Below are 22,916 nucleotides of genomic sequence, written 5' to 3' on the forward strand. Positions count from 1 at the left end.
ATGCTCTTGTGTTGCCATGATACATGTTCTATAGTGGGAAGTAACATACATGTGGTCTCATGCAACACTTCATTTATTAAGTCATAAACTCATCTTGTTTTAATATGTGTGATGCTACTCATATGGTGAATAACTAGCTATATTACTCAATTTGTCTCTCTCATTAATTAGCTGCCACATCATCTTTTTTCTTAGGTGTCAACTATGTTACTCCCACTGTACTACAGGTAGTCTCATGTGTGCTAGTCGTGATGCATGTTAACATCGTTGATTTGTGTTAATTCATGATATATGTGCCATCAGCCCATCATTTGGTATTACCGCCACCTAGGGGTGTGCTTTTTTAGGCAAATGTTACACAAGACAAGACCTTGAAAAGCGACTTCAAACACCAAAAACAAGCAGCAGCCAACAAATCAGTAACAGCATGTCCGTTACGACAGGCACGTTAGCAAAAGAAAATAAACACGAAGCCAGGCACATGGTTTACAACTGATAACAATTAGCATTAGAAAGTCTTTCAGTCACCACTTAACATCATGACTTCTTAAACATCAAATGGGCTGTGCCTATGGCAGGGCACACTGGAAACAGTGAATGGCCGAATTACATGTAAACTCTGAATATTTTTGAATTTTGATGCCCTACATGATCATCAATTTCAGTTATGGTAGGCAATCATGCATGTTGGATTGCCCAACCTACTTCTGAGTATCTATACACTACACTGGCATTCCATCTAAAACAATGTGAGAATGAATCGTTAGCATTCCTAGAATCATAAAGCCGGTCAATTTGAGAATATCACAGCAAGCACTGGCAGCACCACAGTTCTCAGGCAGCACCGCAGTTCCTCAATTCGGTAAATCCAAGCCTTGGGCATTTCCAGATACTCACTCTGCGAAAATTGAAGTGTCAGAATGGCTGCAATCACGTAATCACAATAACAATTTTGTTAAAATATATTTGCTAGACGCCTCGATTGGTAGGGCTACACATAGCATTGACTCCAGTGGAATACCAATACTTCAGATAATATCCGGCTGAGCATCTCCAAGGGCAAGTAGCAAATTTTAGCCCCATATGTCTGCGGACAGCAGGGATCGGGCTCCTCCATTTTCCGCCCCTACAACAGCGGGGTCCATTTCACCCCTCCCCATTTGTTGGCCCCATTTTCTTGCCCTTCTCATTTTTTTTCAAACAAACTTGTTGAATACTAGAAAGGTTTAGATTGAACATAGAAATAAACAGTTCAAATTTAAAAATACATAATTCAAACATAAATATTATCCAGAGTACATAGTTCAAATTTAAAGATAATGATTTGGTCTGTTTGGGGTGGGGCCGGCTTGTCGGGTCTGACATGGCGGACATGTCCAGACAGCCCATATCTGACCAACATTTGAGCTGGGTTTAGGACGGTCCGAACTGTACGGACAATGGGGCCGGTTTGGGGAGGACCGTAGGACCGGTATTTTTTGTTTGGACTGCCCGGGTGTGGTGTTTAAATGGGCAAGGGTCAGGCTCACCCCTTGGTGAGTCGTATGTTGATATGGATACAGTGATAAGTGGGCAAGGATAAGGTCATCGCATCCTTAGTGGCACGCTACATCGATGCCCAGGTGTAATGAAATATGAGCAAGGGTCTTCGCATTTGACTTGACAAATGCGAAGGGTAAGGAAGCTAGCCAAGCCAAGTAGGATCCGCTTAGGTAGCTCGAACGGAGGGTCCCTGGCGGGTAAGTTACGGGAGTTAGTTGATACAACGGTGAGGAAGGTGCTGATATCCTATGCATCCAAGAAACCAAATGGAAGGGATGGAAGGCGAAGGAAGTGGAGTGTGCCACCGTCAAGCTGGTTGTTAAGCTGCAAGAGGACCAAATTATCCTGGTCAAGCTGGTCGTTGGGGACTTGATTCTCGATGTCATCAGCGTGTATGCCCCTCAAGTAGGCCATGATGTGAGCACCAAGAGGGAGTTCTAGGTAGGCTTGGAAGACATGGTTAGGAGTGTACCTATTGGCCAGAAGCCCTTCATAGGAGGAGACCTCAATGGCCACGTGGGTACATCAAACACAGGTTCATAGGAGGAGACCTCAATGGCCACGTGGGTACACCAAACGCAGGTTTCAAAGGGGTGCATGGGGCTTTGGTTATGGCAGCAGGAATCAAGAAGGATAGGATGTCTTAAGCTTCACTTTAGCCTATGACATGATCATAGCTAACACCCTCTTTAGAAAGAGAGAATCCCATCTAGTGACTTGTAGTGGTGGTCAACGCTCTAGCCAGATTGATTTCACTCCTCTCGAGAAGAGAAGACAGACGTGTTTTTGCCTAGATTGTAAGGTGATACCTAAAGAGAGTGTTGTCCCACGACATAAGCTTGTGCTGGCTGACTTCCGCTTTCGGATATCTGTCTGGCGGAATAAGTGCACCAAAGTCGCTAGAACGAAGTGGTGGAAGCTCAAGGGTTCAAGGAGGGGGTTATTAAGGAGGGCTCTTGGGAGGAAGGAGGTCATGCAAACAATAGGTGGATGAAGATGGCAACTTGAGTTGGAAAGGTGGCTTCAGAGGAGTTTGAGGTGAAGAGGGGGAGTAGAAGCAAAACAAAGGTTACCTAGTGGTGGAACAATGATGTCCAGAAGGCTATTAAGGAGAAGAAAGAATGTTCGCCTACACCTGGATAGGAGTGCAGACAACATATAGAAGTACAAGGTGACAAAGAGACCACAAAGCGAGCCGTGAGTGAAGCAATGGGTCGGGCCTCTTTCAGCGTTTAAACATGAGGGAAGCGAAAGGGACAACTACAAGGAAGATGGGGAATGTCAACCTAGTCAAATGCATCAAGGATGGAAAAATCAACTTCTGGTTAAGGACAAGGAGATCAAGAACAGATGGCAAGAGTACTTCAACAAACTGTTCAAAGGAGAGAATGAGAGCTCAGCCATTGAGCTGGACGACTCCTTTGATGATACCAACAACATTTTGTGCAACCAATCCGTCTGAGATCAAGGAGACTTTAAAAAGGAAGAAAGCAAGCAAGGTGATGAGCCCTGATTGTATCCCAATTGAAGTGTGGAGATGCCTTGGAGTGTGGCTAACTAAGTTGTTCAATCTCATTTTTAGGAACAAGATGCCCAAAGAATGTACCAACTTCAAGAATAAGGGGGATATTCAAAGTTGTACTAATTACCGTGGATTAAGTTGATCAGCCATAAAATGAAGTATGGGAGAGTCACTGAGCACCGCGTACGAAGAATGACAAGCGTGATCAAAAATCAGTTTGGTTTCATGCTTGGGAGGTCGACCATGAAAGTTATTTTCTTGGTACGACAACTTATGGAAAGATAAGGGGCACAAAAAAAGACCTGCATATGGTGTTCATTGACTTGGAGAAGGCCTACAATAAGAGACCACAGAATGTCATATGGTGGGCCTTGGACAAACACAAAGTCCCAACAAAGTACATTACCCTCATCAAGACATGTGCGATAATGTTGTGACAAGTGTTCAAACAAGTGATGATGACACCAATGACTTTTCAATTTTAAAATAGGACTGCACCAAGGGTCAGCTTTGAGCTCTTAGGGCAACTCCAACGCGGATCAGCAAAACGGACATCATCAAATGTCCGTAGGCACATCCGGACGTGTCCACGAACAGCGATGGGGGCGGAGGCCATCCAATCGTAGTCACCAAATGTCCGCCCCATTTCAAACGGATTTTTCAAAAAAGGTTGATATTTGTTAAATTTTGATATACTACAACCAAAAAGGACAAAATTTAACAAAGTTCCAACTAAATTGAACAAAATTTTAACTAAGCCTAAACTAAACTAAGTGAGGTGCCGGACGATGACCTGGTAGGCATGGCCTCCAAGGCCGTCGACAACTTGTCGTCGTCACCATCGCCGTCCTTCCAGTGACGGAAGGCCCGCCAATGGTCGCGGCAGCCCTCATCGGCCGCCGTAGCACGCTCGTGATGCAGCTGCTCCACTGCCTCCATCTAGCACCGCCTGCCATTGCCTTTGAACCGGGCCAAGCGCTCGGACTCCTCCAGCCCCTCTTTGTGGAGCTGGTCGTTGATCCGGCAGTGACGAGTGGAGGTCTCCATGGTGGTCCTGGACCGATCAATGGCCCAAGCCTCCGGAGGCACTTGTCCGCTGGGACCCAAGGCGCCGTGACCTCCGACAGCAGAACGACGCTCCCGGCACCCCGCCTCGGAAGCCACCCGGGAAGCCGACATTACTGTGCAGGACAAGTCGTCGTCACCACCACAGAGGTATTAGGCAAGGCGGTCGCACGCTTTGGAGATCGCCGGATAGGGAGGCTCCTCCTTCACGGCGACCGGGTGCCAGACTGTCGCCAAGGCGGGGAAGATAGCTCCTTCACGGCGACAACCAGGCGCCACTGGCTCTCGGACTGCCAACAGCCAGGGACGGCGGCACCACCTCCTTGCTGCGCAGGGGACTACGGCCCCTTCATGCGGCGTTTGATTTGGATACCGTTGTTGAGCGAGAGCGGCAAGGAAGACGGCACCGGACCACAGTCGTACCGCAACTCCTCGTCCGTCGCGGCAGCCTCAGCAAAGAGGGGCGGTTGTTGCTACTCCACGACGTTCGAGGAGATGGGCTCCGGCTTCACCTACAACGAAGCGGTTGATGCTGACGGGCCCAGAGAACGTGATCGTCGACACCAGGAGCTCCCGCCAGGGCCGGGGAGGGGGGGGTCGCGGAGAACCACTTCGAGCCGTCCGACTTGCCCATCACGGTGGCCGGAGCTGGAGTTCCACGGATTTGGGGGAGGAGAGGCAGGGGTGTAAGGTTTGCGTTTGCGGTCAGCCAGCTTAAATACCGGGGCAAACGAACCGGCTATGCTTCAACACGGGCAGCAAACCAAGTAGGCTTCTCGGACAACGTGCTGATGTGAATGCCAGACGGCTGGCAGGTCAACACACATAAATGCATGTAGCGAAATGTCTCGTCATCTCATCCGATTACGTCCTCTTTGACTGGTATGAATGCGGCGCGAAAAACAGAGTGAGAATTCTAGGCGGAGCGGAACGAGGGTTGTTGACATGGGCTCGCGTTGTCGGAGGCCTACATGGCAGATCTCCGGATGCCTCCCCTACGTCTGGTTCCGATTTGTGAGATTTCGAATGCCCAGACAAATTTGGTGATCAATGTTAGATGGCAAAAAATGTATGGGATGTCTGGTCCAGACATTTAGGGGTTATTTGGTGATCCGCGTTGGAATTGCCCTTATCTTTTTGCTTTGGTGATGGATGAGGTCGCAAGGGATATACATATTCCATGGCATATGCTCTTTGCAGATGATGTGGTGCTAGTCGGACAGGGGTTAATAGAAAGTTAGTTGTGGAGACAGACTTCGGAATCGAAAGGTTTTAGGCTTAGTAGGATTAAAACCAAGTACAAGAGGTGTGGTTTCATCATTACTATTAGGCATGAGGAGGTTAGCCTCGATGAGCAGGCGGTACCTTAGAAGGACACCTTTTGATGTTTGGGGTACATGTTGCAGAAAGATGTTGATATTGATGCAGATGTGATCCATCGAACCAAAGCAAATGGATGGCGTGGCACCAAGCTTTTGGGGTCCTCTGTGACAAGAGTGCCACAAAACCTAAGAGTCAGGTTCTATAGGACGGCGATTCGACATACAGAGACCTAAAGGATTGGAATATCATCAAAGAACTAGCCATGGATAGGGGGATGTGGAAGTTAGCTATCCACGACAGAACCATGACTAGGTTACAAGATCTTATGGGTTTCAACTCTAGCCTGCCCTAATTTGTTTGAGACTAAAAGCTTTGTTGTTGTTGTGTCCGGACTGTCTGTCCGAACAATTGGGGCCGCTATGGGGAGTCCCCTTGGATATGCGCTGAAGCTGATCAAATTTTCCATGACCAGTATAGCCGGCTCCTAACAGCAAGCTGATAACCACCTCATTCCTGATAACGATTCACTATTCTATAGGTCTAACCCATGCTAAGTCAAAGCGACCGACTCATGCTTACATAATGATATACCAATCCAGATGTCAAGCAGCAAACTGCTCGATTTTGCACCAGTCTTCACAATTATTGAGACATGGTACATGTCCAGGGACATCCATTATTTTCTGCCCGATCAAGTCTTTGCAGCAGTAACCAGAGGGGATAGTATTAGCGCTGAGATGCACTAACTTTATGGATGCTTTTAGCCAATCCTAACTGATTCAATCTAGAGAACCAACACAAGCCAAGAGTGTGTTATGAAAATTTTAACCAACTCACTAATAAAAACCATTCAACATTATATATTCATACGCTAAACTAAACCATGTTCAGAAATAATTAACATCAATCCTTGTTCATACAACCCTGGTGGTGGGGGACGCAACTCCTGTGCATCGATCATGAGACCTATGACAAATACGGAGTAATTGCTAACCCCCTTTAACATTGCAATACAGGCCTTAATTAGTGTTGAAGAGTTGTAATTGTCATACACATAACATGTAAATTCCATAATTTTTGGAGGACTTCCTCCACATCATGTGTATCTATTAGAGCTTGCACCCAAAGAAACGTCGATAGGGCATCAGACACCATAAGCAATGTGCCGCCATTTATTATTGAATTGGAGAAATAGATAAAATGATAAATATTGTCGGTAGTTCGACTTCCCACTAACACTTGCATAGGAAGGACTGACCATTAGTCTTTCTGCTGAAATAATTCACTCCTGGTGACTCTTATTTTGGTTGATTGGACCTCTGCTTCAACATCATTAACAACTCCCCGGCATTTTGGAAATCCACAATAACAAGGAAGCCGTTGTTCATTCGAAACAAACCTGAATAAAGCATATAAATTATTGGTAAAACTACAACGTGAGACCAAAAGCAATATGATATTCAGATCTGACCTATAATCATAGGTCAACTCTTCCCATGGGTCTATGTCCCGCTTTGCAAAAATGATGATATGCTCATCCCCAAGAACACTTATCACACGCGAATAACAATTAGGCTGCAATGATGAAGAGATGTCATGAAAATTGCCTACCAAAATACCATAAAAGCAAATATAAGATCAAAAACTAAAAATGGTAAAGATTAGACTATAGAGTATGCCGGCAGCAGCTATATGACGAAACCATTCCCATCAACCGGATCACTCATGTATGCACTATGCAGTAACACAATACATCAGTATGTCATCATTAATAGTAGTGCCTCTGAATTGTTAGAACAAATAATTTGATCTTTAATAAGCTGACACAACATAAGGCCAACATACAAAGTATATTGGTAAAGCTGATTATTCCCTTATCTTCAAACAAGTATAAATTTTTCATAACTCGTTGTGAAAAATTATTTGCTTCAAAAGAGACATCCTCATGCCAATTGTACTATATTCCTTTTTCATGCTGATTTCTTATTTTGGTAAAAAAAAATATGGCCAGAATAGGCACAGGTAATGTTCAACATGAATTTCCTCAAAATATACCCCGTTGTCCAACTACCCATATGTACAGTAGGTAGTGGCCCAGAATTCGAAGAAATACCATGCCAAGGTTATACAACAATTAATGAGGATATAATCCATACTCCTCGGCACATAAAAGATATGAAGGGATCTGAGCTGCTAACAAAGTGGAAAGCACATGCATAGTAGACCAAGATTTTTCTTACCTCGCATGAGTGATTGATCAAATGGGCTATGCTTCCTGCTCGTGTAGCGTCAATAACACGCTCATCATCTATCCTGAACATGTATGTCCCAGCACCCTGCATAGAGTTACTTTGAGTAGTTAACAGATTGTAATTAATATCCAGGTAGAGCATAGTTAGATAACAGGTGTTTTCTACCAGTATCATGGAGGCATGTATACTGAGCTAACGTTTTGAGACAGTGGGTACCAAGCTGGACCATGTGTACCAAATATAAAGTTAATTCTAACATACATTGATTAGTGTAATAGTGACAAGCATGCGAGCAGAAGCTATTAGATACAAGAGATGTCCATTTATGACTGGCAGTGAGAAAATATATGTATGGTCTATAATCTTCTAATTTATGTACAGTACTGTCGGAATTTTTAGTCCTCTAATGGCCCTTCATTCAATCCCTTTCATTTTCTTTGTTTAACAAAATCAGGTACATGGTTCTCTCCTGACATTTGCGTCCCTCAAATTCTTTTCACAATACTTCGATTTAAAAGCTACTCCATCTGTCGCTATTTACATGGCGCACACGTTATTCGAGGTTCAACTTTGACCAAAAAATGTGGGTTGTGTCACAACACGTGCACCATTTAATTTGTACGTATTAAAATGCAGTTTGTACATTTTGATTACATATAATTAATATATTGTCGGTGAAATTAATGGTTGGAATTTTATCACAAACAACGAGGGCGACATGTAAATAGGGACGGAGGGAGTGTCAATTGTGAGTTTGGAGGGGGTTGAATTTCATATATTTGTTAAAATCGACAGTTGGTTTTATCAGTTGAAGGTCTGTTAATTCCAGATGTCATGAATATATGAGAATGGACAGTTGGTACCAGTTGAAAACTGGAAGTGCTCCACTTAAATGCTTACTTTTGTGGGGTTGAAAGTTACTATTCAACAACCTAAAGGTAGGAATGGGTTCTGTGTTCATTCTTGTCTCCACTGCCGCTGGCCAGCAACAAAACCATCGCTAGACGAAGGAGAGGCAGAGCGGGAAGCAGCAAGAGGGAAAGGGGCATGACATGGATGCTAGTGGCGTCATGGATAATGGTCAGAGCACACAGGGTCAGAGGACGTGTGGGAAGGTCTCCACACCCATGCTCATGTAATAATAGCTGACACCCATTCAATATAAGATCATTGTACAAGCTACCATATTAAAAGCTGCAAAATTTTGTTGTGCATATTGACGTATCAACAATTCTGAACACCCAAAAGATGTAAATTCCAAACAGAACTTACCACCAAAGAATTGTATATACGCCGCTCTCTAAGGTCTGATATCGGTGGCCTAACAAGCTCCCCTATGTATTCGATCATCTGAACAAGTAGATACAAAATAGAGAATTTCAGAACATTAGCACAAATAGCATCACAGTCATCTTCAAATAACCGACATATTTTACTGTTTGCAGTGCTATCAGGCAGTTACAAAATCTTCCCTAAAAGAAACCCATCTCCTTTCCAGAAGCGACCACAATCTATAAGGGGAAGTTACAGAAACATACCATGTCTCCTGCCTTGTGTGCAACCTTTGCAAAAACACCAAACCCATGAATTCTTGATTTTCCTGCCAAGAAAAATCATAACATAAAACACAATTCATAGAAAGCATAAATCAGAATACCAAACTAATACTAAGCTTCAGTTATAATCCACCCACTGGCATGTCTCTTTATAGAGCTCATGCTAATATATGCACATGTTTTCACTGGACAGATTTATACCAAGATCGTATACACTTCCTATAGATTTGACTATTATTGCAGAAAATGATTCATCTAGCATCCACAAAAGAGTTAACAGAACAGCATAAATGATGAAGCATCAGTTGATAAATACTTATATGATACAGTATGTGTATTCAAGTTAAAGCAAAAAAAATGCTTTGCAAATAAATAAGACCACAAAACAATACTGTCTTAAATTTTCAAAACACACTTTTTTTCTTCAACAAGATAATAAAAAAGAAACTAATCATCTTCAGAAATCATGCTATGGAGATGCCATTGGTTCGAAGATTAGTAAAACTCACCAAAAGCTAGTCTCTTCCTGAATGTGGCCTTCATGCTTTTATATTTTTCAGCCATAGAAGACACATTGACAGAAGCTTCTTGTGATGCAGCATCCAACAAGGCGACTGATTGAATTGGTTCACAGCTAGTATCACAGCCTACTTTATTTTGGCAGTAGCCACTAACAATATAAGGCATGTTCTCCACATACAAACGCTTTACAGAAGCAGTAGCTGTAACTTGAGGTTGTTGTTGGCCTCTTCTCCGGTGAAAATTATAGGGCTCTGAACAAAGGAATGAGTAAACAGAGATGTCACCAAGGAGCGAGAACAGAATAGATAGGTAATCATAAGGATAGGAGATCGTCTACTAATAAACAAATATAGCCTTTTCAAGAACTAGGCAGCCCCCATAAGACTTCAAGATTCACTTTCAAACCAAAACAATAATAATAATATCTGAGCGACAAGCCGACAAATCTATATAAAAAAAGCTGAACAGGAGAGCAAAATTCAACAGGGCATATTGTTTAAGGTGTTTCTTTTGTGAGGATGGTTAAAAGTGACTATCTTAATACACAACCAAAATGAATATGTGCAGAACTTTTGGAAAGATGCTAGTCAAATAAACATTGCTATTACCAGTCCTTGCACAACCAGATGATGAAGCCGCGTCTGTCTGAACTAACTGAGCAGGGTTACCAAGATTACTTTCAAGAGATGGACGTTCAGTAGATGGTTGTCTGTGCTTCTTGCAATACGAGAGTAGACGAATACATGGGCCCTCATCCTCCTCAAGTAACATGAGATGGATTTTATCATCATCTTCAAGCTAAAATTAACATAATACTAATTAAGGTATAAAATTAGTCCCCAAGAAAGTAGGGTCACTTACATAGAAGTAATTTACCTCAACACATAGATCAGCAGCACGTGCACAGAGCGGGTGATATGCAACTCGACAAGTAGGATGTGAGCACTACATTGATGCATGGAGAAGGGTCATAATATATTATAGGTGTCACAACATAAGCTTAAACAGTTCCTGAAGTACCTGTATGCAAGCTCCATAAGCAACTGTACAGATGCTGCATAGAAGTTTCCAGCGGTCCTGGAGATAACTTAAAACTGAAAATGTTTCTACAAAAATGCTCCAAAAACAGTCACCGAAATCAAGAGAGAAAGGGGTGAAAACCTTGTTGATTTTGCTCAATCCATCAATGGGTTCCATTCTCTTTACATCTTTTAAGCAAGTTTCTGCAACCAATTTAAGATTAAGAAAACTAAAGTATGTCATGATATGATACCACTAAGAAAAAATATAGTGGTTAAGTTATTATACCAGGAATCCATATTGCACATGCTAGATGAGCCCAACGGCCATCTGTTGTAGGTTTCATTGCACCCCCTACAAACAGAGATTGCATCTTATAAGTACATAGCCTCGCTTTGCAATAAGTACAACACAATTGTATACCTGTGACAGGACATAGGCAGCATCGTGGGGACACGCGAGGTGCCCCAGGTCGGCACAGGTTGCACAACCAAAGTACTCCATTCAATGGTTCTAGTTCGCCATAGCACCGAGCATGAACCTGAATCACGTTAAGGCTGTCAGGATTTGTTAATACTTATATTTGACAATATTCATGGAGTTGAATGATCCTGTAAGTGCATACCATCATACGGCACTTGTCACATTGCAAGAACAAATTGTCTTCATACTCCTGGAAGGCAAAAGAGAATTTAAGTAACTTTTCAGTTTGATTACTTGCATTTTGAATAAGCATGAGAACAGGATTTGGATCATTTACCTCATCCATATCACATACACTGCAAAAGTCTAGATCTTTCCAATTAACATGAACAGCTCTGTAACCACGGAGGGTATCCCCACCATTTTCAAAATACTTCAAACACGACCTTGCATTTGGCAACTCCTAACAAATACACAAGTAACTTTGAAGTTAACAAAGATAAAGAATGGTATGCATTATCTAAAGCATACTAATATGAAGTCAATACAAAGAAGAAGGCAAAAGCCCTGACAGAGAAGGACATCACTACATGGCAACAATGATTTCCATTTTTCAATGAAACTTGTAAACACGCATCTACAATATGTGCATCAATGTTTTCACCAAAGACAACTCTTTTTTTGTGGAAAATGAAAGGAAATGCTGGTAAGGCGAGCACGGTAGTATCAAAGCATAAAAGTAGATTCACCAACATAAATGATTTATTCAATCCCAACCTCGGGGTGAACAAGATAAACAAAAAATATATTCTCCTTTTTGTCCATGAGGAAGAACTCAGACATTAAAGAACGCATTGGCTCTTTCCTGATCATAATGTAATACTAGTATGAATGAACAAAATATGAATTTGCAATAAATGGTAATGTCTCCTCATCCAACAAAAGGGCTATCTGAAGCAATGGAAAGCATCGCCAAACTAAGTAAAATAGAGTGTTGACTAACTTGAAATACTAGGTTGACGGCTGAAGTGTATGGCATCAGCCAATCACATATTCACAGAGACAACAAAACTTTCAATCCACAAAAGTCCAGTACCAGATACATGGGTGGGTATAAATCAAATAACCAATAATACTGAGCTGAAATACAAATAACAAAAGGCCATAGACAAAACTTAGACTTACAGAAATGATTATCAAAACAAATGTGCATTTATAAAAGAAACAAAAGACCTTTCTTAAAGATGAATTAATTGTCTAGCACCAATGCATTGCCTAACAAAAGTAATACTGATAAAATGAAGCGTGAAAACCATGAAAGCTATTTGTTTAAAAACCTGAATAAGCTGCCTAATTTGTGGGTTTGAAAAGCCAAACATGTCTGAACCAGATCTCTGACAAACATTTCCTTCCAGTTCCGAGGCAACATTGCACTGTTTTTGTTTTATCCTGCAGTATATCTCCTTCCAGCATGCATTAGGCGTAGAGCCATCAATCTGGTCAACAAAAGGCATCATGTTAGTAAATGTACAGATTTCGAACTGCTGAATTTGTCAAAATGCTGCTATCCAAGGTATATCAAGAGGGTTTCGCTGATAATCCTAAAATACGCTCTTTTTAATGAACTGTGCAGTGATCATTCAGAGCAGTAAATAAATTGGCTGATTTGAGAAGAGACTCAGTTTGTGGTTACTGCATTGTGTTGCACTTAACTTATTTTATAATCTGCTGCAGAAACTTAGCCACGGAAGTAGGAAATACCGAAATAATCTAATGAGAAGGTGATGCAACACAGCCAGGAATATATGAAGGCAGCTATTCACTGCAGTTCAAGGTACATTTAGTCACAATGCCACCTAAGCGAGCTTGATAGACGTATTATTAGAGCATCATCTACAAGTATAGTAAAGCAAACATTCCATCACAGCATCATGCAACATGCACAATGAGACGAGGACACTAGCTTATATATGTGAATTTCTTCATAATAGTAAACTAAATTTTAGCAAGTGACGCAGACAGCAATATTCATTGTTGATATTGCTAAGAAACTATCATCTGCATTGGTCCTTAGGATATCCCTTCCATACATGGCAATGCAACACAACATCATGATATGCTTTACGCTTATGCTTAACACTAAAGATTCAGCAAAATGGAGTACCAACATTAACAGGATCGGTACTAGTACAAAAATTTCAATCTGCTTACCTGCAATCCATCTTCAGAGATCACCCTAAACAACGGTCGTGCTTTTATATCTGAATTCCTCAGTACTTCCATTTTGTAAGATGTTACTAGGTGTGGATCTGTGAAAGTATTACAATGTACTCATAAAACATACTCTCATGAGAGTAAACTGTTCCAAAATGGAACACCAAATTTCATGCAAGCTTGATGACAGTCTGGAGCTGAACAAATACCTTTTACTGATGCGAACTTCCTGAAAGCAGTATACCCTTCAGGCCATATGTGCATTTTGTTATGGAAATGGTCTGAATCAGATACTATCCTGCCTGGAAATAAACTCAAACAATCAGGTTTGTTATATACTCAGAAGAACGAACAAAGGAGGAAATGCAGACGCATATAAACATAAACATGCAGAGCTCAGTCAGCACCAAGAAAAGGGGTCAGCAGAAGATATACAACAGCATAAACAGAAGATGTATATGACAAATAAGAGCTCCATATATGCTCGAAGGCAATAGAGTGTCATCTTAAGTAATGTTCAGAATGATTTCTCTGATGGAAACCTTCTATGCCTACATTAAACACAATCAAAATGGAGTTTCAATGGTATAACTTTTATGGCACATAAAGTTAAATGACAAAATATGAAGACACAACATAAATTGGGATGGAGGGAGTAAATGGAAATCAATTATTTCTTTTGAAGGGTTATGGGTAGGAAGAACAAACTAAAACAGATCAGTGTTTTGGATTATTGGTGCTAGTGCAATCTGAACTGCATCATCCTTGAACATATAACATATGTCCATATCTCTGGAACAGATATAATTCCACTATCCAGCAAGGTTTTTGAGTCGACGAGTCGTTCTGGGGTAGCAACTCTTGACTAGTCGTGACTAGTCAAGACTCATGGTCGATGAGTCGACGTGCGACAGTCGACATGAGTTAGGCAATAGGTACAATAAAATTACCATAGTATATGTATACCTGGACATCAATAAAATTACCATAGTATATATATATACTTATTAATAGTCTAATAAAAAATGAGTCGTTCGACTCAAAAACCACGACTAGTCGATCGACTCATCCAACTAGTCGAGTCGACATGTTGAGCCGACCTGCCAGTTGCGACTCGTCAATTAGTCGGCGACTAGTCGCTCGACTCAAAAACAGTGCTATCCAGAAGTGCCAAGTCTGCTTGTGTCTCCCACCAAGGAAAACTTGCATAAAGCGGCAGCATCGTAGCTCAAAAAGGCAGTCCAAGATTCAAGTGAGAAACAGGGCATCCTTGAAATGGGTAGGATGGACATGCTTCCAGAGCATTTTTTGCATCTTCAAACTTATATTTAGGGGGGGGGGGGGGGGCTACTGTACTATTTACTCGAACATACCTAGGTTGCTCACACGAAGATTCCCTAGTTCTATTTGAGTCATTTCAGCATCCTCTCCATTTTCTTCTGCTCTTTCTTCTGATAAATTATCACAAGAGCCTATCGCGTCATCTTGGCCATTAACATCAGAACCATCATTTTCAATGGATTTCCGAAGTTGCAACATATTTTCTGGAAGCTGTTGGGTGAGGAGAAACCTACACAATCGATATTTTTCAGTATCATACCAATAGGGCATCATGAAAGATAACAGAAAATCTTTCAAGTCTATGATGTGTATTCAGGAAAAAAAAAACAATTATTGCTTAAAAATATATAAGAGGTTCTGGACTCATACTCCTTGGCTTCTTCTAAGCCTCGGGAGAAGCGTGCTTGCTTGCATTTGAGATGCAAGGAAGAAAGAAGGCCATTCAGAAAGGGCACCGCCTGCTTCAACTTAATCCTGAGGTAGAAACACAACTTTAGTGTACTGCTTTGAAAGAAAAAGAAAAAATATGCTATAATCTTTTCACAGAACCAAACCTTGCAAAATCATGGGTGCCAAAGAATTGAACAAGTATTGATTGATCTAACCGAATTGGCTTGAGGGCCCGGCTAGCATGAACATTTGACTCGTCCACTATAACAGCTGGCCACATTGCATGACCTGTTGAGGCACACTAGGCTCATTACATGAGAACAAATTTCAAGTCACTGAGAAAAGTGAGAGCCTACACGTAAAAGGGAGCACTGAAAGATGGCAAATCAACCACATAACTGAATGAAACAATTGAACAGAAAGGGAAATCCATGTCACTTGTTTACTTTAGGAATGTAGGAATGCGGAGGAAAATAGCACTCAATTATCAAATAACAAGTATGACAGGTAATTGAGGAGATGAATAATGAAAATGTTAAATAATAAATCAATACTGGGCTTAACACTAGAAAGCATTTTCTGCAAAAGAGACAGTTAACCATCTAACACATGTGATGTGCACGAGAAATCAAATAAAGTTGTAAGTTGATGCAAAACTATAATAAACACTAGAATAAATAAAGTATCACATGGTAAAAGTTCAAAGTAATCTGGATAATGACTACAAACAATGGAATAAAACTTGTGATGACTGACAGAATAAACAGAAAGGACCGTTGGCATCTAATCGCAGTTAACAGCTGGAAGCATCGGCACTCATAAGAAAAAGACATAGGAGTACCTGTTATTTTAGCCCACACTAGATCATCTGGATCAAGACCTTGGTAGTCATGAAAGCTGACAGCAAGTGCAAGCAGCTCATCGTATCCCTTCTTATCCAGGTTAGATGTTCCAAATTTCAGGTTCAGGCTCTTCATTTCCTCGGATGAAATGGAAAACTGTATCCTTTCATTAGCTAGGGTAAGGTCTTCTGCTTCACCATCATCATACTTCACCTGCAATTCGTTTAGCTTTAGATATCAACTACACAACATTTCACATGGCACTCTTCATAGTGCAGACATTACATGGAAAACAGAGTGGTACATAACGAGCCTTTTAGTAAGGAAAATGCAGAAAAGATTATCAAATTCAACTGTGGATAATCCACTGAGGCACAGCAAATTTTCATGAATAAGAAAAATAAGAACCAGGGATGTAGAAAGCATACAGAATGCTTCTTGGTTAGTTCCGTGTAGGCCGTGATGGAACCCTTGTACCAATCATCATCTAGGGGCCAGAAAACCTGCATTCACCATCAAAATTCAGGCCCCAGTTTGGCTGCATTCCATATAGTGATGAAACAACCACATGCTCACAACAGACGTCGTCAAGAACTTACCTTGCACACTAAACCGACAAACGCCTGCGGATCGGCACCCTGAATTTCCAACCTGCGACAAAGCCAGCGTCAAAATTACACAGAGAACAAGTATTCTAGTTGGCCGTTCCTTGTTGCTGAAGCCGTGAGGAGAGTTTCATTGCGAAGCAAGCACAGATCCAACTTACTCTACCCATCTCTTCTCAGATGGAGAGGCGGCCTCCAGCTGGCTGCTGCGGCGCCGTCGCCTCCGGGGCGCCGAAGTGCTCTCCTTCTGCACTCCCCCTCTGCGCCTCGGCTGCCGTCGCCCCAGCAGCTCCTCCCCGTCTCTATCCGCGCCCAATGCAGGCGGGGCGGACCCCAGGCTGAGCAGCTCGTGCTTGAGCGGGCGCTTCCGCCGCGAGCCCCTGCCCAGCGCCTCCTCCTCCTCCTCCTCCTCCTCCTCCTCCGGCTGCCGCGGCGCAGTGGCGGGCGAGGACGGCCGTGGCTCCTCGAGCCGCGGCTTCTTGCGGCGACGGCGGTAGTAGACGATCACGGGCGGCTTGCCGCCCGCGGCGGCGGAGGCGGAGCTGCGGGGCTTCTTGGGGGGCGGGCAGGGGGCGGTGGAGGAGTAGACGCGGCCGAGGGGGAGGTAGCGCATGGGGTGGTCCCCGTCCTCCCCCTCGTCCTGGTGCACGAAGCTCCCCTCCACGGCGATCACCATGGCCGGCGGGTAGGGTTTCGGGTGCCGCTCCTCCAGCGCTGCACGCCCTAGGGCTTTCGGGGATTTGGGGATTGCAGGGGGGTTCAGTGAGGGGGGGAGGTTCCCGTTTGGGGTGGGCGACGCGTCGCCAAATCTTTTGGGGGGGCTCAGCGCGGGAGCTAGCATCGCCTCCGCGCCTCTCTCTATCTCTCTCACCGCGGAGCTGGATGGGGATTTCCCGATTTCTTTTCTCCGCGGCAACCCTCCTCCGCTCTGCTGGCTGCTGCGCCTGCGCTGCTGTCTCCCGTTGTTGCCAGTGCCAGTGTGCATTGCCCGTTTGCTGGTCTTCTAGCCATCATACCACGGGGTCTCTGCGGTCTTCTTTTCTTCTCCGTCAGTGTTCCAATTAGGCTTCGAGTTAGATGTAAGAAGAATATGAATCCCGATACAATAATAGTATTTCTAGACAGATTTTATACTTGCATTGGGGTCTATCAAAGTGCATGGTATCCGGCTTAAACATTCAAATATGGAAAAAAACGCAAACCAGTCGATTTGAAACGGACGGCTTGGGGCCATTGAATCTAAAACGAGCGGCGAGATCATCGTCTTCTTCCTCCGACCGTTTTTCTTCCCGCGCTCTTCATATTCATCCTCTCCTCTCTCACGGGACAAAGATTTCTCCCCCTCCCCAGCCCACCCTTCGCCTCGTCTCCGGAGAGTTCCCGTCCAAGCCGGCTCAGGCTCCATACAATCCGAGCGGTGATCGAAGCTAAAAGGCCCCCATATGCACATGTCTAACCTCTAGCTCGCCTCTGTTTGCAATCCGTGGCGGCGGCGGCTCACTCCTAAGGAGGCCCCGACGAGGATGCCTTGACCGTTGCGCCATCCCCGGGTTGGCCTCATGTGTTGCCGCTCCTTCCCGCAAGAACAGACTAATGCGATTAGGGTTTTCACGCAAACCAGGGAATAGCAAACCGTCAATTCTTTAGTGTTTAGCATCTGAACTGAGAAATAAATATGTTGAATTGGCAATAGTACTTGATGTCAAGTCGAGAAAAACAGTAGTCCCTTTCTTTGCTTGCATCAAAGGTCAACGGATAGAGAAATCCATCTTCATCGTCGATTGAATCAAAGCGCATGTCCATCGCTCCTTTGACAGTTCGTTGTATTAGCTTCCATCTAGATTTGTTCTTACGTCCAAGATGAAGATAGAATCACACACGCTAATTACTCACCTCTGTCACCGGGGATTGAAGCTTTGCAGGGTCGTTGCTCGGTCAAGAACATTGTCGATCCTTATTGTTGCCTCCAAGAGAAGAGAATGGTGTGGCGGTGTCGAAAGCACGCTGTGGAAAACATACAATTCTAGATTTGTTGGCAAAAAAGGAAACAATGTGAGAAAGACGAACAAGTGTGTGCACGGGAATGAAAGCGGCAAAGTGGGAGGTATTTTGGGAATGCATGGTTACCATGAGATAAAACCTTCTATTTCAAGTTAACAAAGGCCTTGCAAGACATACCTTCGTGCATAAATGGATTATATCATACATGCCAATATCAAGTTAACCTTCTAGTTTAGTAATGCTCGGGCAATTGGAAATTAATATAGGGTGAATGTGTACATCATATCTCTAAACGTGTTACTCATGAAAACATAGGGCCCTATAGCCAACTTAGTCATCCGACTTGCTCAATCCTGTTGAAAATTAATGGATAGTGTTGTGCTTATCATGTTTATAATTTTGTTATGTGTGATCAATTACGACTATAAACTCATCCACCCCACAAAGGTGTCTGGACTAGTGAAACTGCATTGTCTCCCAAAATTTAGTTTGGTGTTGATGATAATAGGGTTAGTGAGGACTAATGTCGTTTATCAAGTTTACCTCGGGACATTGGTCTCTCGGTGATTGTTTACATACAAGATTGACCTCATATTTCAAAATGGAAAAGGACATTGGTTTTTCGAAGACTCTAAGGTTTTTCAATTCCATTTGAGTCATAGGACAACATGATTATTAAGAGGGGTCAAGGTGTTTAAGGAAGTTGGGGAACATACCTACTATACATACATTCTTCCCGCTACGCCAAATCATTCAAAGGGTAAAACCCTAAGCAAATCTAAGATGTGATGGGACCCCCTAGGTCCCCCGGGTCTAGGGGATGGGTCCCTAGAGTCCTTGTCATTCTACCTTTGGACACCACGGGTCCCCAAACTCGCGGACCTCCAGGTTCCCGGAGCCCCCAACCCATTAGAAACAAGTCCCTCTATATGGCTTAGGTCTCCGGGGACATGTACCTCCATGAAAGTGCATTCATCTCTAAATGGCATTGTGTGATGGAAATGTGGTTAATGGAGCTAGTGACGATTGTTGAGATTATTCTCAGGTCACTGGTGTCGGGGTTACGATCCTGACAATGAGTACTAGGGGTACGAATAAGGGGCAAAACCTAGCTACGGCGCAGGTGTAACACTCGGTGTTTAGCGAGTTCAGGCCCCTCTCGACGGAGGTAAAAGCCCTACGTCTTGCTTTGATTTTATGGGTGTGGTTACAAAGATTGCTCGTGTCTGGCTATGGAGGGGGGTGCGACTTATATAGAGTGCGCAGCAGCCCCATGTCTCCCACGCCGCCGAGGCAGTTAATGACATTGAATGGGTCAGTTACCAGTATAATGAGCCTATATTACAACAGTTACAGGTAACGGTAGGTATAACTCTATTTAGTGGATGACTTAGGATTCCTCGACCGTTGCGGCTCCCACTACGCCCTCCCGCCTTCTATGTCCGACTGGTGGTACATCAGCCGAGTGACGTGTGGTTGTCCGAGTGTCGTCAAGTTGTCCGAGTGAACTTCCCGATGTATGCATCTGAATGTTGGCATGGTCCAGGGACCTACCTATGATGGTGATGGGTCCCATGTGGGTCCCAAGTGATGGGTCCTTGACCCTACACTACAAAAAAATGCACTTCCGTGATAATACGTGTTTGTCACAGTAGGTCACTTTTTTGTCATGCATGTACATCCATGACGATTTTATGACAGAATCAAGATAGTCATACTTGTGCTGTTGTAGAAGTGTTCCATGACAATACCAAAATTATCATCACGGAAGTGTCCACTTCCATGACGATAAATAGCGCGTCATGGAAGTGCTTTCGTCAAGGGTAACCGACACGTGGCATCCACCGTAACCGGTCGCCTTTAAGCTATCGGGTTCCGGTTTGGATCCGATAACCCGTTAACCGCCCGGACCAATGGGGATTTTCCACATGTAAAATTCTGATTCGCCTTAGTATCCACGTGGCAGCTCCTGGTTGGGACAGGTGTCATCAAGTGAGTGGACGGGACGAGCATATGGTACGTCGACACGTGGCTTAGCCCAACAGTGGCCCGTTTAGGTTAAAAGGCGGGTCCTGTCAAAATAAGCGGGCTGGCCCATTAGCGGCCTACTTGAGTCAGGGCCATTCACAAGCACGACCCATACAAGTTACACAAAATCGGCCCATCAAGGCCCATTCTAGATTTGACAATTTTCAGCCCATCGTCAGTTCCAGCCCGTTAAGAGTCCGCTACATCTTTGGGCCCAATTACGACCTGACCTTCTTTTGGCCTGTTAGCAGCCCATCGTCAATTCCATCCCGTTAACGGCCCGGTACGTCTTTCGGCCTTTTCTCGGCCCATTCTACAGTTGGGCCAACTTCTAGCCCGTTGTGACTTTCAGACTTTCCTCGGCCCATTAGGTAAATGGGCCAATTCCTAGCTCATTCTGTCTTTCGGCCTGTTAACGGCCCGCACAACAGTTGGTCCTTTGACGGTGTAACCTGAATTTGGGTCCATTAGCGGCCCACGTTCCGCAGGGCACAGTTTCAGCCCGACGCGACTTTCGGCCTGTTAAAAGCCTAGTTTGCAAATTGGGCCTCTTCTGGCCCAAAACACTTCCGGCCTCTTACTGGCCCGTCGAGTAAAAGGGCCGAGACAAAATTGACATTTATTTCGGCATGCTAGTGCCCGCGGGCCATTTCCATTTATACGGCCCTATCGAGCTTTCGGCCTGTTAACGGCCTGCTAAGAGCCATTGTTACGGTGGGCCACATAATTTGGGATCCGCTAAATATTAAGTTGACCAACCCAATTAAGGCCCGCTTTGACTACACATGTTTGTTCGTTCGGATGGCGTCCAGGTAATGTTTGGGCGTGTTGGCCCCGTTTCAATGATATACCATATACAAGGAATTATCCTACTTTATACTATCGCCTCTAAAAAACCTACACTATACAATAAAGAGATTAAGACATAGAAACGAATAATAATCCTACACTATACAATAAAGAAATTACAACGGATTATACCCACCAGTGATAATAAAGCGTACACAAACAGCAAATTACATACACTGGGCAAATAAAGCTCATACATCATCACGGGCGGAGACAGGAGCGAGCAGGGGCTAGACCCCCCCCCCATCGATAGGCCCCCCTCAATGAATCGATCAGCCTAATACTACTGTATAGCAGCGTATTATCTGCTGATGGCCAATGTCCGTAGTTAATTACTCCTGTAAAAAAAGTACATTAAGGCCCAAAAACGTTGATAGCCTGTATCACATGTACGTACCGAAGCCCACAACAGAGCCCATATTTATCTTTGGAGTATTATTAGGCGATGGTCAATTGTGACCTAGCGCAAGCTATTCAGATCGATCACCGATTCTACTTGTACGCCGCTCACTGCTATGCTTGTCACCAGCCGTCGCGGCGCCATCTATCCAAGCCCGTTGGCATTGCCTTTGCCTGAGTAGATCCTGCCGTGATGAGGAGACGCCGACGTCCATGCCATCGGGCATGAGCCCGTCGATGAGCTTATTTATTCCTCAAGCAATCAGGTACCACATCCAGGGTAGTTATTTTCTAATGGATTTCACAGTTGTTGTCTAATTAACTACTAGTAGTGTTTCTTGATTCTGTCTTAACTAGTTTACCACACGGCGCAAACTAATCAATATTGCTTCACTTGGATTTGTACGTCACTTTATTAATCTACATATTAGATGCGTTTTTTGGTTCATACGAGATGACTTACTTGGACATTATCGCTATACTCGAAAATAAATAGCAACAAAATGTCATCGGGATGAGATTATCTCATTGTTCAATGAGCATATAGTTATAATCCAATCATATGAACCTTTTTCATATTTACCAACATATTTTTGCTATTTCTTTTATCTCAGTGGTATTGTTTAGATATATTGTGTTAGATGTATTGTGCTTTATCATCCAAATGAAATTCTAATACAAAACGACACACAGTTACTTGTGTGTTTGGAAAAGAAAAATCTTTTGCGTGACCTTCCCCCCTCATGTGCAAATCCTGGCTCCGCCCCTCTACATCATGGGCACGCATCAACAGAACTTACCATTTGAACTATAATCTCTTCAAAAAATAGGATTGGCCGTTTCAGATAGCACAAATTTCAGTCTACAAAATCTCCAATTCCTTTGTGGTTACCTCAGTGTCTTGTTTCATTTTTTTGACTCCTACATCTAATACCTGCAAGTCCAGTCTCAACATGTTGATTGCATGTTGAGAATCATGTACACGTTGTCTTGCCACCTCTAGTTGATGCTCGAGAACATCG

At 43.5% G+C, this 22,916-nt stretch overlaps 1 protein-coding gene across 11 annotated transcripts; it reads right to left on the reverse strand.

Moving 5' to 3' along the window:
• Positions 1-482: 482 nt before the first annotated feature.
• Positions 483-17,632, reverse strand: LOC123120785 (histone-lysine N-methyltransferase TRX1). 11 transcript variants are annotated; one of them, XM_044540783.1, is made up of 25 exons: positions 16,779-17,632; positions 16,612-16,663; positions 16,441-16,515; positions 16,012-16,225; positions 15,335-15,458; positions 15,150-15,254; positions 14,813-15,009; positions 13,649-13,741; positions 13,437-13,534; positions 12,563-12,721; positions 11,563-11,688; positions 11,428-11,475; positions 11,226-11,343; positions 11,091-11,156; positions 10,944-11,005; positions 10,803-10,859; positions 10,659-10,727; positions 10,391-10,538; positions 9,770-10,033; positions 9,243-9,304; positions 8,977-9,054; positions 7,693-7,788; positions 6,924-7,027; positions 6,711-6,851; positions 483-898 (listed from the first exon to the last, which is right to left on the reverse strand). In XM_044540783.1, the coding sequence occupies exons 1-24, from the start codon at positions 17,600-17,602 to the stop codon at positions 6,713-6,715; spliced, it is 3,378 nt and encodes a 1,125-aa protein (XP_044396718.1). In that variant the 5' UTR covers positions 17,603-17,632; the 3' UTR covers positions 483-898; positions 6,711-6,712. The 11 variants fall into 11 exon arrangements, with proteins under 11 accessions (XP_044396718.1, XP_044396717.1, XP_044396714.1 ...); XM_044540782.1 differs by having other exon boundaries at positions 10,391-10,541; XM_044540779.1 differs by having other exon boundaries at positions 10,391-10,580.
• Between the last annotated feature and the right edge of the window lie 5,284 nt (positions 17,633-22,916).

Source organism: Triticum aestivum, chromosome 5D (assembly GCF_018294505.1).
Source record: "Triticum aestivum cultivar Chinese Spring chromosome 5D, IWGSC CS RefSeq v2.1, whole genome shotgun sequence".
NCBI lineage: Eukaryota > Viridiplantae > Streptophyta > Magnoliopsida > Poales > Poaceae > Triticum > Triticum aestivum.

Coding starts and splice junctions, on each gene's coding strand:
- LOC123120785 (XM_044540772.1), bottom strand. CDS start 17,602: ATGCACACTGGCACTGGCAACAACGGGAGACAGCAGCGCAGGCGCAGC. Junction 11,344..11,427: donor GTGACAAGTGCCGTATGATG/GTATGCACTTAC, acceptor AACGTGATTCAG/GTTCATGCTCGGTGCTATGG. Junction 10,581..10,658: donor CTGCTGATCTATGTGTTGAG/GTAAATTACTTC, acceptor TGTTAATTTTAG/CTTGAAGATGATGATAAAAT.